Here is a 17,212-nt window from a genome sequence, read left to right as displayed (position 1 = left end):
TGAGGCTCCCAAAGGGCCAAGAGATGTTGATTAACAGATTCATTGCCTTCCCCAGAGATTTGTGCTCACAAATTTAATATCCAAATGATGGTATTGGTGTGTAAATCTTTTGTCTTAATTCTAATTTTTACCTCCACAAGAATGCTTCATTTTGTTAAAGGAGATAGTATGGTTTAGAAGTTAAGAGCATGTACTCTGGAGCCAGACTGCTGGGTTTAGTGCTCTGATATTTACTAGCTGTGTGACTTTGGATAAGCTTCCTAACCTCTTTGTGCCTCACTTGTAAGACGAGTCTGGCTTATGACTATAATGGGTCATTGTGACGATTACTCAAGGACTTATAAGATTGCAGGAAGAGCAAGGATATGGTGAATCTACCATCAGGGTACTTGTAAAGAAGCAGTAGATTATGTAGGTTTGGAGTCAGATGACTGAACCAACAAGCTGATAATTGTTCAGAATCAAAGGTCATTAGCAGAGAAATGAGGAGATTTAAACAGCAGCTGGTTTATGTGGAGGTCTGTGACCTCTCATTTCCAGGACAGCTAAGTGCCTGCCTATGGTTGTAAGTTACAATAATGATAACAGTTGTCCAGAGCTTTAAGTTCTAGAACGTTAACTTCCCATATAGGGTCTTGTGGAAGAGGCAAGTCCTTTTCTAAAAGGAGAAAGGGAAATGAAATCTGAGCTACTAAATCTGTGCCTCTTAAATCAAGATGACCATTATATTTTATAAATAATGCTATAACTTAGAGAAATTTTATCCTTTTTTTTTTTTAACCAATTCAGGTGACCAGACAGGAGAATGCCGGGCTCATGGGAACCTGGGCTCTGCATTCTTCTCCAAAGGAAACTACCGGGAGGCTCTCACCAGCCACCGGCATCAGCTGGTGCTCGCCATGAAACTCAAGGATCGGGAGGTAGGAAGGAGTTCGCCTGTGGATGATTTTTTTTTTTTTTAAACAACATGACTTGCTTTTATCTATGCAAGAAATGTTTCATGTATCTTAAAATATTACTTTTTGAACTTGATCATCAGTGATTCTTCCTTTCCTTGACCATCAGGTGTTGGATGTCTACTGCACTTTGGCCTTGGGTGTATACAGATACATAAGAACTTGTCCCTGTCCTCAGGACTTCCTAGCTCGGTCAGATGCGTTGTTCTTATTCTCTTCAAATGTGCCATGGGGTAGACACATAAAATTAGCAAAAAAGCTATACATTGTGACATTCTCATTAAATTGTAAGAAGCAAATATGCTTTATTGGAGGTATCACTGCAATTCCTGCAGTATGGAAACATAGTAAGTTTATTGATTGACCTGAACTGTAATGATAAATATTATCCTAGTTTTTATTAGCAAAATGGAATGTAATATCAAAAAGTTGGCGGCCAGTAGATGTGATGTGATGACAGGGACCTGCACTTCTTCTCTTCTTGGATAGAGGATGGGTCTGAAATCAGTAGACCCCGCTGTGCGCCTGGCTCCGGTCCTTGCTGGCTGAGGGGTCTTGGGAAGTGGTTACTTACCTCCTTCTCTCTCCTCTGTTTTCTTATTCAGGTAGTGAGGGGTATTTTGCTAATCCCACTCACGGTTATGGTCGGGCTGTAAGTGAAACACGTGATGCGCCTAGTACAGTGCCTGGAATGCTCTAGGGCCATCCATTAAAACTTCATAAGTGATAGTTTTTATTAAATTAATAGAGAAGAAATGATTAGTATCAGAGGCAATAGTAAGTTTATGAATCAATTTGTATGTTGAGAAATATGTTTAGTTACATTTATATCTAAGAATTCCACTATGGGACATCATAAAGATTAATCATATTATTTAAATGACCCTGCAACTTCAGTTCTGCAGAACATGATAAGTCTGGCTTATGACTGTAATGGCACCAAGAGCTGAAGGAATTGGTGAAGAAAAAAAAAGTCTTTGAAAACCAATAAGAGCCAGGTGTGGTATGTACCTGTAGTCCCAGCTACTCGGGAGGCTGAGAAGGAAAAATCACTTGAGCTGAGGAGTTCAAGTCCAGCTTGAATGAAGGACATAGCAAGACCCTGTCAGAGAAATTGAAAAGCCAGCTACAGAAGGGACCACTGCAAAGGGCAGCAGACTTAGCAATTCCAACCTCTAGAGAGTTGGCCCCAAGCGTTTCTCTCATTACCCTTATTTTAACAACAGTTCTCATGAGCCAGATGATCGGATTTCTTGATGTTCCGGGAATGAAAAGAGGAACCAGATTTGTAGGGACAGACACACTAATGGCCTTTAGAAGAGAGCCAGGATCAAGAACTAAAAGAGCACAGTTGTCTAGATGGGGCCATTTAGTAAAAGAACAGATAACTATAAACGTGTCAAGAGTGGCTTTTGTACTCTTTCCCCCTAAACTTCAAAATGTGTGTATCAGCCAATTCCTGGTCAGGTGCAAAGATTTTTAATTAGGGTCATAGTAATGTTGGAGATTAAGAAGGAGAAATGAAGACTTCCTGCCTTCCCTCTTCTTAGAAGTGTAATTTTCTATCACCCGTTTTTCTGGGTTTTGTAAACCACTGGTGTACAAGGATGCTTTTTTTCTCCCTATTTTTTTATTGGTACATTATGATTAGCCATCATGGTGGGATTAGTTGTCACATCTTGTCATGAGCACCATACAACAGTTCAGCCAGTATCATTCCCCAGTGTTCCCCCTTCTCTCTCGCCCTCCCTCCCCAGTCCCTTTTCCTTCCTGTCTCCCTTTGGTTTTCATGAGACACCTCCAGGATGATACGTTCTTAAGAAATCATTGAATTATGAGGACAGAGGGGTCCTGAGAAGATACTGGTGCTATTACCTCCTCTACGTGTCTCATCTTAGAGTTGACACCTATCTCTTCCCTTTCTGTCACCCCTTGCCTGGCCACACTGCAGTACTTCACAAACTTGCCTATAGACAGTCCATCCACGATAAGAGACCTGGGACTGACTGTCTTCCCCCAGTGGGAATATAGAGAATGTCCAGCTACCACATTCTTGTCTAAATGGAATAATTCCATTCATTTTTCTCCTTGAAGTTTTTAAATTATTAGCCAGGCATGGTGGCACACGCCTGCAATCACAGCAACTCGGGAGGCTGGGGCATGAGGATCACAAGTTTGAGGTCAGCCTCAGCAATTTAGTGAGGCCCCATCTCAAAATAAAAAATAAAAATGGCTGGGGATGTGGCTCGTTGGTAAAGCATCCCTGGATGAAATCTCCAATATCAAAAGAAAAAAGTTTCACGTTATTAACACTTCAGTAATCCTAATGACCCTCTTCAGGCTGTTTCCCTTTCACGCTGGCCAGCCTGGGTTGTCACTTAGCTGAAGCTTCACCCCAGCGGAGGCCTCATTGTGAGGTGGCCCTGCTGTTAGCCCACACTCCTGCCTGGTGTTGCTGCAGCATGTTTATCTGACCTTCACAATTTCCCTTTTCTCCTGCTGTGTCTCTTCTGTTGTGCTTGTCTCTGGAGTTATAAGGTAGCATTTGTTTTCATGAAATTTAATGTTATTTTCTTACCACTTAATTTTTTGTTGGTAAATTTATTTCCTATATCTGAGACATAGCAAGTGTTCAATGACACTTTTTAAAAACTTTCTTTTCTTTTTTTTGGTGTGGTGAGAATATTTGAGATCTACTCTCTCAGCAAATCTCGAGTGTACATCATGGTATATTAACTGTGCCCTGCTGTGCATAGAGCTCTGGATGCCCTGGTGCTGCATAACTGACACCTTATGCCTTTGAGCCAGCGCCTGCCCACTCTCTTCACACCAGTAACCGCCCTTCCATGGATTTGATGTTTTAGATTCCGCATTACTGAGATCATACAGTGCTTTTTTCGTGTGTCTAACTTATTTCACCTAACATGAAGTCCTCCAAGTTCAGCCATGCTGTTTCAAATGGCAAGATTTCCTACCTTTTTTTTACACCTTTTTTTTTAAGGATGAATAATATTGGGGAGGGGGTGTACACCACAATATCTTCATTCATCCGTTGGTGGACTCTTTAGATTGTATCCGTGTCTTGGCTATTATGACCCATGCTGCAATGAGCATGGACATGTCTCTCACTTTCAAAGATTGTTTTTGAGTCCTGCATCTTACCTGCTTGTGAATAACTAGAAATTTTTATTTTTATATCTCTGAAACCAATACCAGTTGATAAGACTAGAGTTAGTATTGGTTCAGAACTTCAAAGAATATACAGAGGGCCTAAAAGGAAGTGTTAGAATAGCAAATATTTTATGTAGGTTTACATGACCTAAATTTCATTTAGCTGCCCCCCACTCGGTTAAGCATGGAATCTGCTTACACGTCTTGCGTTATGCCTAGGCTAGGATCTGGCCAGTGTGGTACGAGGTTTCTCCCCAAATGGCTTAGGTTCTCTTTGAGGCAGACTTTTAGGACACAAAAATGTTAAAATGTGTTTGACAATAAATGACAAATACTGTCTTCATCAATGCCAAGATTCTGGCATTCTGGAGGAACCAGGGACTCGTTTAGACTTTGTGAAGCAGCTCCAGCTCTGAACGGGCCCTCAAACCTAGTCAGCACGTCCATCGTGCTTTGCTGGAGGATAAAAGAGAGTTCCACACTAGGGTCACAGAATCTTGGGGTTCAGGAACCTCACAGAATCTGGGTTTTTTCAAAAGTAAATATTTAGTAGTTTTAACCAATTCCATAAGAAATACATGAAACACAACCATAATATATTTATTATTATTATTTACTATTTATATTAATAATTTGGGGTGTTCTCTTTTGGTCATATACACAGTTATAATTGTTTATTTAAACCAAAATTAAAATTCTGTTGTAGGACTGTTATGTTTTCCCCACTTAATTTTTAAAAAAGTTTCTTCATTTTATTAAGCATTTTACTGAAAGTCTTGTGTCTTTACATATATATCTTTTTTCCTCTGCCCCCTCCTATTTTATATTTAGGTTATTTCACATTTTTTTTTTTTTTGCATAGTAGAAGAGGAGAAAACATCTTTGTAGATAAATCTTTGAACACATTGTGCCCTTTCCTTCAGTTAAACTGTTAGAAGTGGGCTTGTTTGGAAAGAGTTTTCTGTCTCCTTGGACGTAGGGGTCATTGCTTCAGTCCTGCAATGTCCCATGTCCCCTTTCCCTGCACTGCCAACTCTGAGCATTAGAATTAAAACAAGAAGGTCAGTTTGGTAAGATAAAAAGTAGTATTTATAGTTTTAATTTGCATTTCTTTGAGCACTATTTGGGTTGACTATTTTTTCTAAGTTCTTTTTTGAAGAACTATATGCTTAAATTTCTCTCAAAAGAACTTTAATATTAACCTATATTTTCTATAGTGATATTGGTGTTTTATGTTGGTCTGATACTGAGAATTGTTATATATCATCCCTCTGTGTTGTAGCAATTTCTGTTCTAAAATCACACAGCTTACATCATTATTGCCTTTTAGCACATTTACCTCTGCTACTAATCCTATACCATCCCTCTTTTTTAAAATGTCTAGGATATGCTGGTCACTACCCCTACTAATGAATTTTAAAATTATTTTGTAAATTTTGGAGAATCTTCCATTGGGGTTTCTATTAAATTTACATATTAACTAAAGAAACTTGATGTATTATGTTTAAGAACCTACTCTATTCTTCCATTTATACTTTTATGGCCTCTTGTCGAAATATTCTTCAAGTTAGGTTTTTTCCCCTTCCTATTTAACATATCTCATTGGAAATGGGCTTTTATCCCCACTGTTTTTAAACTATTTAATAGGAAAGGTGTTCATGTTTCATATTTTGTAACTGGTCATACAAAAGTTCTCATAATAGCTTACATTTTTTTGTTGGTTCTCTTGATTTCTTGTAATAAAAATTGTCTGCAAATAATGATAAATTTGAATACTTCTGTCCTTACATTATAGCCTACTTTTTTCTTTTAATTATTGCATTGATTAGAAATTTGAGAACTCTGTCAACTAGTAGTCCCACCCTCTTCAGTATGAAACATTCAGAAAATGTACTTTTTTGTTTTTTATTTTTTGTAGTTGTAGATGGACAGCATGCCTTTATTTTATTTGTATATTGTGCTAAGGATCAAACCCAGTGCCTCGCACATGCTAGGCAAGGGCTCTACCACTGAGCTACAGCCCCAGCCTGAGAATGTACTTTTTTACAGTTATCCAAATCTTAACATTGTATCTATGACCTTAAATTGAACCTTATTTGCCCTTTAAATTATCTTTATATTGAAATCAAATGCAGGAAACTGTCTTTTGAAGTAAAACTGACCACTCTAAATGCTATGAATGGCGAGGATACCAAACTATATCTTCTTGCCTTTTGCATCTTGGGCTATAATAAATTTAATGATTTTTGCAAATAGCAAGAGAGCAACCTGATACCCAGTTTGTCTGCTTACCTTTAAGAAGCAATAGGTCTTTCTTTTACACAATTACTCTCAGATACTTAATGGGAGAGGTGGTACCTTCTCCACAGGATTTTTTATTCTGACTAACCTTCTGTCTGCTCTAATGGTTTCAAAATTAATTTTAGGTGCCCCCAGAGACCTTCCTGCAGGCTAATATTAATTGTCAGAAGAGTGTATAAATTACAGTGTATTAAAGATGTTGTTCTCTATTCAGGAAATCTGATATGCAAATGGCTGATGACTTCAGAGTGTTTTATCCATGTGATTTTTCTCCGGGGCTTCTTATTTCTCTACCCCACTGTCTCCTAGACACACACCTTCAGCTAGTTCAGCGCCCCTGACCTGAGCCTCAGTCTACCCCTGTTTCTGACGTCACTGTTGTGCTACTGCCCAGGCCACCTCCTCCCTTCACTCTCATGTTTGGTTGGTTACTGGTCCTCTTCTCGCTGTAATAGAAATCTCTTTTATGCCTCCTCCCTTCTGCCATACGTTTTTTGAAAAAAAAAAAATTTTAGTTGTAAAAAATAAGACATATTAGACACAATACCTTTATTTTATTTATTTTTATGTGGTGCTGAGTATGGAACCCAGGGCCTCACACGTGCTAGGAGAGCGCTCTACCGCTGAGCCCCAGCCCCAGCCCATCTGCCACACCTTTCGTCTGGACCATTGCAGAAGCCTCTTCTAGGAACTTTTCACACTTCCTAATGGAAATCTTTTTTTTTTTATTGGTTGTTCAAAACATTACAAAGCTCTTGACATATCATATTTCATACATTAGATTCAAGTGGGTTATGAACTCCCATTTTTACCCCAAATACAGATTGCAGAATCACATCGGTTACACATCCACATTTTTACATAATGCCATATTAGTAACTGTTGTATTCTGCTACCTTTCCTATCCTCTACTATCCCCCCTCCCCTCCCCTCCCATCTTCTCTCTCTACCCCATCTACTGTAATTCATTTCCCTCCTTGTTTATTATCCCATTCCCCTCACAACCTCTTATATGTAATTTTGTATAACACTGAGGGTCTCCCTCCATTTCCATGCAATTTCCCTTTTCTCTCCCTTTCCCTCCCACCTCATGTCTCTGTTTAATGTTAATCTTTTCTTCCTGCTCTTCCTCCCTGCTCTGTTCTTAGTTGCTCTCATTATATCAAAGAAGACATTTGGTATTTGTTTTTTAGGGATTGGCTAGCTTCACTAAGCATAATCTGCTCTAGTGCCATCCATTTCCCTGCAAATTCCATGATTTTGACATTTTTTAGTGCTGCTGCTGCACTAAAATCTTATTACGAGGAGAAGGAAAGAGTGTGTGTTGCTCGGGTCCACAAGCTTAGCCTGAAGCTGCTGCCCGAGCACATGCTTTCCTTCCAGTACAGTGGCATGGAGAGTATGAATTCAGGTATTTGACAACTTGGGCTTGAATTTTGTTTCTACCCATTGGTTACTATGTGGCCCTGAAAAGTATCTAATTCCTTTAAATATACCAATGGACACATGAGTTGTTTCTAATTCTTGTCTGTTATACAGTTTATCTGTATCTTGATGAGCATCAGCACTTATTTCTGTTCCATGTTTAGTCATAGATATGTTTGGATTTAGTCAATATTTTTTGCCAGTTTTTTAAAGTGGTGTTCCAAGTTATATCATCAGCAATATAAGGGATTATTAAACCCTAATGAAATACATAAAAAGTAAAAAGAAGAAGGAATTTGGAAACACAAGTGTCTGAGCACATAACTCTGTATGTGTAATCAGGTGTGTAGTTAATTCACTCATGTTGTGAGAATTAGATGAGTTGCTTTGTAGGAAATGCTTGCTTAGCCCAGTGAGACATAATAAAGATTCAAAAGGATGCTACCATTGAGATGGGCAAAAGGACATCAGTGCAGGTAATGAATGGTGGGTTAGGAAGATGGGGCTGATTCAAAAGGAAATAAAATGCTAATAGCTCCAGAGCTCTTCCCCCTCCTCCACTGGTTGATAAGGTCACCTGCCTCCAGGGAATTGTTCCAGGGAGCAGTTGTTAATGCGTGCCCCATGGGTGGCTCCTTTCCTGCCCTGGGTCATTCCACCTTTTGGACAGGATGGGAGGAGGGGACCTGAGAAGAAAGGAAACTTGGACTCTATCAAAGGGGCAAGACACCCCCAGTCCCTGGGGCTCCAACCAGCTCTGGACCCCCTCCCCTCTGGAGAAGTCTCTCTCTTTCTCTGTTCTGTCCTTTAAATAAAACATTCTGCTCTTGCCTCAGCGTTACTTGGGTGTTCAGTCTTCAACACCTCAACCCTGGGGAACGGGACCAGATCCTGATTTTCAAGACCCGTTTCACCATCATGTTGGGCATTAGCCTTGCCATTATGGCACATGGCTTGGCACACGACTTGGCACATGGGGTCTGTAAATTCTCTGGCTTCTAAAGCCCTGTTTTGACTTTGTCCTGATTCTGGTTTCTTCTCCATCAGGCCCAGCTTCTATCCAGCCCTAGAAGCACCCTTCTGAAGTTTAGGTCTGATCATGTGATTGTCCCCCTGAAAACATTTGTGGACTTCCTGCTGCCTCCAGGATAAGGTCCACACCCCTCCCTAACCTTTCCCTGCTGCTCCTCAACTAGCCCACTCTCTCACACCTTAAGGTCAGCTCGCTGGAGCAAGCCTGCACCTGATGCTTTCACCCCTCATTCCAGTCCCTCTGCGAGGAAGACCCCACCCTGACCCCTCAGCAGGTTCTCCTTCTCCAGGTGTAGCTGAATCACCTCTTCCTCACTACAGCTCTTTTTCAGTTCCTGTCTTTCCTGCTCAGTATCATACCCACAGTTGGTGAGCCCAGTTTATCTGTCATTTTGTCAGCACCTTTGTGTCCTGTTGAAGGAAATGTTTGCTTCCCAAGGTCGGGAAGAAATCCTCCTGTGGAGCTTCATTGTTTTTCCTTTTGCATGAGATCTCCCCTCCTGGGGACTGACCCAGTTTGTTCTGGGCTGAGGTCAGGGTTCACAGTTTTCCCTTTATGTGGAGGTCCAGTTGACCCAGTGCCATGTATTCAGGATGCTGCCTGGTTGCTACTTTTGTCCTTCAGTTAGGTATAAGGACTTTGTATTCCATTCTCTTGATCTGTTTGTCTGTTTTTATGCCAATAGCATATTGCCTAATTACTTTAGCTTTTCTTTTATTTCTCTCTCTCTCTCTCTCTCTCTCTCTCTCTCTCTCTCTGTGCAGTGGAATTGAACTCAGGGCCTCATACATGCTAGGCAAGCGCTCCACCACTGGCCACATACCCACTCCCGCTGAAGCTTGCTAATGGTTCTATTTATCTGAAAATGTAATTCTTATAACTTTGTTCTAGCTCAAGATTGCTTTGACCATTCCAGCTTCCTCACCTGCATGAATGTAATGTATTTTAGAAGCAGCTTGTCAGCTCCCCCTTCCTCTCCTCAAGAGACCTGCTGGAATTTGGATTGGAATAGCACTGAATCTATAAATATATTTGAATCTTATATTTCATAAACATGGAATATTTCTCCATTTAGTTAGGCCTTATAAATCCCTTCCAACAATGTTTTTGTACTTTCCAGTGTGGAACAATTGCATGTCTTTCTTTGGGGGTATGTTTGCTACTATAAATGATATTTTTTGTATTTTACTTTTCTCTGTTCCCCCTTCTTGACCCATGCAGTCAGCAACTCGAGGGATAGGATTATTTGTTTAATCATCTATATTCACATATTACTTTGTTTTATTTATCATTATATAAATAATGTATGTTAGTTATTAATGTAAGAGATTACAGTGCTATCTTTTAAAGAAGTAATCACTTCTACCAGTTTGAAGTGTGTCCACAACAGTATCTACTACCATGTGTGGCTGTTGAGCATTGAGTTTGAATTGAGATGTGCTTAAAATGTAAAATGTACTCTGGACTTCCATGCCTAGAATGAACGAGGAGAATGTGAAGTATCTCAAGACTGTTTTTATATTGATTATTACTTAGGGGTAATATTTTAAATACCTTGAATTAAATAAGATACATTAATAAAATCAATTTCACTTTTCAGTTTTATCTTTTTAGTGGTTACTAGAAAGTTTAAATTACATTTGTGGCTTATCTTATATTTTTATTTAATAGTGGGATTCTAGCCCATTTTCTATGCATTTAAGTATAGTTTTATATTCCCTTTTTTTTTCCTCCTTTTTTAATGCCAAGAAAATGAGTATATTTTGTGCTTATCTTTTCTTAATATATAATGTTTTTGATTGATAAATAATGTTTATACTTATTGCAGGGGCATACAGTATGATAATTTGATATAGGTATACAAAGTACAATGATCAAATCAGAGTAATCAGCATTTCCATCTCCTTAAATATTATAATTTCTATGTTGGGTAACTTTAAACTCTTCTCCTTTGGTTATTTTGACAACATGATAAATGAGGCTATAGTTGCTCTACTCTGCTCTAGAACATTAGAATGAATTCCTCCTATTGAATTGAATTTGGTATCCATTATCCAACCTCTGTCTCCTCTCCTGTCCTCCTCTTAGCCTCTGGAGACCACTATTGTACTTCTGTGTGATCAACTTTTTTAGCTTCCACAGATGAGTGGGAATATGTGGTATGTGTCTTCCTTTGCCTTGCTTATTTTAATTAGCATAATATCCTCCGGTTCCATCCACATTGCTGCAAATGACAGGATTTTGTTTTTATGGCAGAGTAATATTCTATTGTAGATATACACCACATTTTAAAAAACACATCTATCCATTGATAAATGTCTTGATTGATTCCAGCTCTTGGCCATTACAAGTGGTCTGCAGTAAACACGGGTGTGCAGACATCTCTGTAATATGATAATGTTATTTCCTGTGGTAAATAGTACTATATTTTATTCCTCTACTGTTCTGCATAATTGCTCTGCCAGTTCACATTCCAACAATAGTACACAGGGTTCCCTTTTCTGCATACCTTACACTTCTCATTTCTGGTTTTTTGGATAGTAGTCATACCACCAGTATGGGATGTCATTTTGGTCATTTTCCTTTATATTTTCTTTCTGATTAGTGATGTTCAGCGCCTTATCACATACTTATTAGCCTTTTATATATCTTCTTTTAAATATTTAAATAAATGTGTCTATTCCCTTCTTCACCCCAAATAATTGGATTATTTGGGGATTTGCTGTGGAGTGTCAAGATCCGTCTGTGTCTTGTATATCAACCCCTGCCTGACACGTGTTATTCCCCTTCCGTGACTCACTTTTTCATTTTCGTTGATGGTCTCCTTTGTGTGCAGCTCTCAGTTTGAAGTAGTGTCACTTGTTTATTTTTCATTTTGTTGCCTGTGCCTTGGTGTCAGATCCAATACACATTCAAAATTAAAAGAGTCCCCAAATTTCTTACCAGAAAGCCAGCCCATTCTAAACATGTCAGCACTTCATTGCCATCTTTTAGGTTTCCTTTTTTCAAACTGACGGGTGACCTGTGGTCCTCAGTGACTCTCAGCCACAGCACTTGCTGTGGAGGTCTTCTCCCCACTGTGACTGGAAGCTTCTGTAAGGAAGGGACCAAAGCTTATTCCCATCAAAGGTCACATTCATTTGTCCATCGTCTGCAGTTACTGTGTGCCAGTGTGGGCGCCTCTGGTGTGCAGGTGGATGTGCTCTTGTTCTTTCCCTCAGGAGCTCCAGCCCCCTGGCGAGCTCCCAGCATCCCAGCTAGTATGGATCAATGCTTGTGGGCCTGGAGGAGAAGCAGGCAGGTGACAGCAGGTCACAAGGGCTCTCCTCTCCTTGCTTCTTATCAGTGGAAGTCTGTTTCTCTGGAGCTGGAGAGGAAGTCTTAGGAAGCCAATTAGTAACAAACTACAATTGTCTTCTCTCTTTTTGCAATTAACTTTGCTCTTAATAACTAAAATCTGAAGTTCACAGTCAATAAGAATCCCTTTTATATTCTGATATTGCCTCTCACATAAAAGATCTTTTAAAGTGAAATTTGATTCTTTGTGATTGTGAAGGACAAATGTGCATCGTGATTATCATCAATTTGTGACACCTGTGGGTTTACATGAATGGTTACTGACCAGAAGAAAGAAAAGACTCATTGACTTTGTGAGAAAACCGAGCCTTCTGGATTTCCTGTAGGATGTGACTACAGGAAATTAATCAGATGACTTTTGATGACATCATTCTAACCATAGCACTTTCTCTTAAAACAATGCTATTTTTCTTGGAGCTTCTTGCAGACATTTTCTACAGTGTGTGTATTATTATATAATTTGCAGTAGTGCTAATATGAAATCCATACAGAGATTTGTGGTATGTGCATGTGTGTGTGTGTTAGAGACAGAAAGAATGTAGTTGAGGTAATTATTCTATTTCTACTAGTGCAAGGAATGGGGCAAAAAGCATCCCGTTAGAGCAGAGAACCTAACCTCACAGGGAGTATGGGGTTCATGAAGGAAGGGCTTGGAACCTTTTCTGGGGTGTGGGTCTAGAGGCTTGAGAAACAAATATGATTGTTAAATGGAAACTCTCAAGTCCCTGAAGACTGTAGACCTGGAAAGTAAATTAAAGTTAAATAACATAAAAAATTCAATTCTCCAATTACAATATCTATATTTTAAGTATTCAATAAGCTAGTATGACTGGTGGCTTCCATATTGGACAGCAAAGGAAAAGATTTCTATTAGAACGCTTTAGTGGATAATGTTATTAAAGTTTTTTTAATCAGAAGACAAAATATGCTTCAGTATGGATCATAGGCTATCTTTATTTTTACATGGTATTTGCTACTTATATTAGATTTACTTGTATTATCTGAGATAACAAGGGAAAGAGGTTAGGTCTTAATTTTGGTAATGGCAAAGTTGCACATATTAACCACTCAGAACAATTTTAAACTCGGAACAAAATAGAAAACAAGTGACTGTGGAGATACAGGAGAGTAGCTTAAAGTAGGGGGAAATTGAAAGAGAATGAACACTTGGAAGAAGGGAAATACATTGGCTTCTTATCTTTATGACATTTTTGGCTTGCTTGCTTTTTGCCAGAATGCAGGCCCCTGTCCCACAGTGCTATTGAACCTTACATGGAAGCCTTTAGTCGTATTGATTGAGGAATCCGAGAACAGAGTTTGGGCTGCAACAGCAACTAGAAAGTGAGGAGGAGATCCTGGAAAGCAGGGAGCCATGTAGTGGAACCCCATATTTATGTATCACTTTTGATCAGGTCACCCTGAAGTAAGGATGTGAGGTCAGAGTCCAAGAAACAACTAAAGCTGGAAGAACTGAACAGATTCCAGCTGCTGCCCACTGCAGGAGGAACAGTTTGGTAGGCGAGTTCACCAGGGTTAAATGCCTGATGAAAGAAAAATGCTCACACTCTATTTTAGAGAAACACAACAATATCCCAAGAGTCTACACTGTATTACTTACAATGTCCAAATATATTCCCAAACTATTAAACAAGGGAAGAAACAGGACACAACATTTCTATTACTCAGGAGAAAAGGCATCCAATAAGAGTGATTCCAAGAAGAACAAGATGTTGGGATGGCTAGAAAAGACTTTTTAAAAGTTAATATAAACCAGGTGCAGTGGCACATGCATTTAGTGTCTCAAATAAGTTTCATACATTAAAAAATCATCTTACCATATTTTTACATCAAAAGCATGTACAACTAGTCAGGTGTGGTGGTACCTGCCTATAATCACAGTTACTTGGGAGACTGAGGCAGGAGGATCACTTGAGCTCAGGAGTTTGAGATCAGCCTGGGCTAATAGCAAGACCCTATTTTAAAAAAAAGTTATTATAACTATATTCAGATACATAAAGTAAAATATGCTTATATGAATGAACAGATAGGAAAATCTCAACTGTGAAATAGAAACTGTAATAAAGTAACATGAAAATTCTTGGACTGAGAAATACAATATCTGAAATAAAAATATTGACTGGATGGTTTTAATAGAATATTCAAGGTGAAAGAGAGGCATAAACTTGAATCAAAATCAGTGGAAAGCACCCAATCTGAAAATTAGAGAAAATAGATTTAAAATAATTAATAGAGCCTTAGTGCTCTGTGGGATATATCAAAGGGTCTTATTATGTATAATTATATATGTGGTGCTAAAAGACAGAGTAGAGAAGATCATGTAAATAGAATATTTGTAGAAATAGTGTCTAAAATTTAATCCAAATTTAATAAGAAACAAATAAAAGTATGATTCTAACAGCTCAGTTCATTTAAGCAGGACAAATACAAATAAAACCACACCTATGTGCCTTATAATAAAACTGCTATAAACCAATTATAAAGAGTAAATCTTGAAAGCAACCAGAGAAAACGACATGTTACAATACAAATCATGGCTGATTTCTTTTCTTTCTTTTTTTTTTTTTTTTAGTTGTAGATGGACACAATGTCTTTATTTTTATATATTTATTTTTATGTGGTGCTGAGAATCAAACCCAGGGCCTCACGCTTTCGAGTCAAGCGCTCTACCACTGCGCTACAACCCTAGCCTAATGACTGATTTCTTATCAGAAATAATTGAGGACAGAACAAAGATTTAAATTCCTAAAAGAAATGTCAATCCAGAATTCAATAATCATCAAAAATAATTTTCAAGAAGGAAAGCAAAATGAAGATGTTTTATATAAGTGAAAACCAAGAAAATTACCAAGAGGCCTGTATTATCAGAAATACTACAGGGAGATTTTCAAGCTGAAGGAAAATAATACCAAACAGACACACAGATCTTCAGGAGCAAAGGATGAACACCAGAGATAATAAATATAAAAGACTATATCTATTGTTTTACTTCTTAATTTCCAAAAAGTCATAAGATTTTTAAGGCAACAATTATAACATTGAATCATGAGATTTCTTGCATAAATATATTTTATTCTCGTGTTGTTATTGAGAATGTGAAATGGAACAACTACTTTAGAAAAAGGCCCTAGAATTTCATTAAAATATAAACATACCCCACCCCTGTGGCCTAGCAAGACCACTCCCAGGTGTTTACCTTAGAGAATTGAAGGCGTGTGTCCACAGAATGACTCATATACAGATGTTTATAGCAGTTTCATTCATAATAGCAAACTCTGAAAATGGCCCAAGTGTTCCTTGATGGAAGAAGGGAGGTATATTATCTGCTGCATATTCATAAAATATGGGCAGCAAAAGGAATAAATCTCAAAAACAGTAGATTCTGTGAAAAAAAGCCAGACACAAAAATAAATGCATTTTATGATTCCAGCAATAAAAAGTTCTAAAACAAGCAAAACCAATATGTGGTGAAAGCAGTCAGATCTATGGTTGTCACTGGGAGCCTAAGGTAGGGACAGGGATTTCCTAGGAAGGGGTCTAAGGGTGTTTTCTAGGGTGATGGGAATGTTTTAGTTTTGAGTGACTTGGCTGTATGTTTGTCAAAACTCATCACGTAATATATTTAAAATCTGTGCATTTCATTATATGTGAGATTTTCATGAAAAACATAAATATTGAATCCTAGTTAGTGACATACATGGTAGAGTATTTAGGAGTAAAGTATAATAATCTGACTTACTTTAAAATGTGTCAAAGAAACAGATGGATTGATGAAAAGATGGACAATGAAGCATGTTTAGGAAAGGTACAAAATGTCAGGAATGACACAATCCTAATATGAATATATAAGTATTCACTCTACAGTTCTTTTGACTTTATCTTCACAATTTTCACCATAAAATGTTGGGGGGGAAATGAAGACTAGATAACTTGGTGGTGAAAGAGGGATGAGCAGTAATTCTAGTGATTAGAACTCTTGGTGAGAGCTGACCCATGTGGAGTTTCACTGGGTGCCCCTGCCCTACCCTCCAAGCCAAAAAGAAAGAAAGAAAAAGAAAAAAATCCCAAACCAAAACTTTGGAGAAAGTTTTTAGTGCAATGTAGAACCACTCAGGCTAATCCTCTCATTCTCTGGCTCAGTGGTGGAGCACTTGCCTAGTATGTGTGAGGCCCTGGGTTCAATTATCAGCACTGTATATAAATAAATAAAATAAAGGCCCACTGACAACTAAAAAAATATTTTAAAAAATAACTCAGTGGCAAGCACTTGCCTTGCATGTATGAGGCACTAGGTTCAATCCTTAGCACCACATAAAAATAAAAGAATAAAGATATTGTGTCCATCTACAACTAAAAAAATATTTTTCACTCAAGACAGAGTAAATTGCTTCAATTTTTCATGTTTGAGGATAGTGGTTTTTGTCATAATTGTGGCACTTCTAAAGAGCCCAACTTGGTCACTTTTTAACCTACAATGCTACAATCCACAGCATATTAACTGGATCCTAGTCATTTAAAATAATGATTATCATTACTAATGAATTATTACTTGTATATGATTAATGTTAACCATTCATAGGTCATTTTCTTATTTTCTTTTACATTATTTCATGTTATTCTCACGAAAATCCAAAAGAGGTATTTGAATATCAGGAATGGGGTTTTATTTTGTAATTTGTTGTTTGTAATTTCTCACAGAGCCAGGCCCTGAGCAATCCCCAAAGCCTTTTGCTTGAGAATGAGTGAGCCACGTGTTGGGAACTGTGGACCGAACCAAGAGCTGAGAGATTTGATTATAAAGGGCCAAAATAAAAAACTCAGAAACAGATAAAATTTGACATCTTGGAGGCTGTAGCATCATCTAGGGACTCAGAGGAGTTTAAGTGGCATTGTTCTTAAAGGAATCTGAAAGGCTAAAATGAAGTTTTTTTTATGGCCAAGATGCCATCCA

At 38.2% G+C, this 17,212-nt stretch overlaps 1 protein-coding gene across 3 annotated transcripts in view; it reads left to right on the top strand.

Moving 5' to 3' along the window:
• TTC28 (tetratricopeptide repeat domain 28) overlaps positions 1-17,212 on the top strand; it is a 622,345-nt gene that overhangs the window by 356,166 nt on the left and 248,967 nt on the right. For all 3 annotated transcript variants that reach the window (XM_081286162.1, XM_081286164.1, XM_081286163.1), the window contains one exon: positions 790-920. In XM_081286162.1, the coding sequence (XP_081142288.1) occupies positions 790-920 (131 nt within the window). The remainder of the gene's footprint in view (positions 1-789; positions 921-17,212) is intronic.

Source organism: Spermophilus citellus, assembly GCF_964194105.1.
Source record: "Spermophilus citellus genome assembly, chromosome: 3".
Lineage (NCBI taxonomy): Eukaryota > Metazoa > Chordata > Mammalia > Rodentia > Sciuridae > Spermophilus > Spermophilus citellus.
This window is presented reverse-complemented; position numbering and strand designations above follow the sequence as displayed.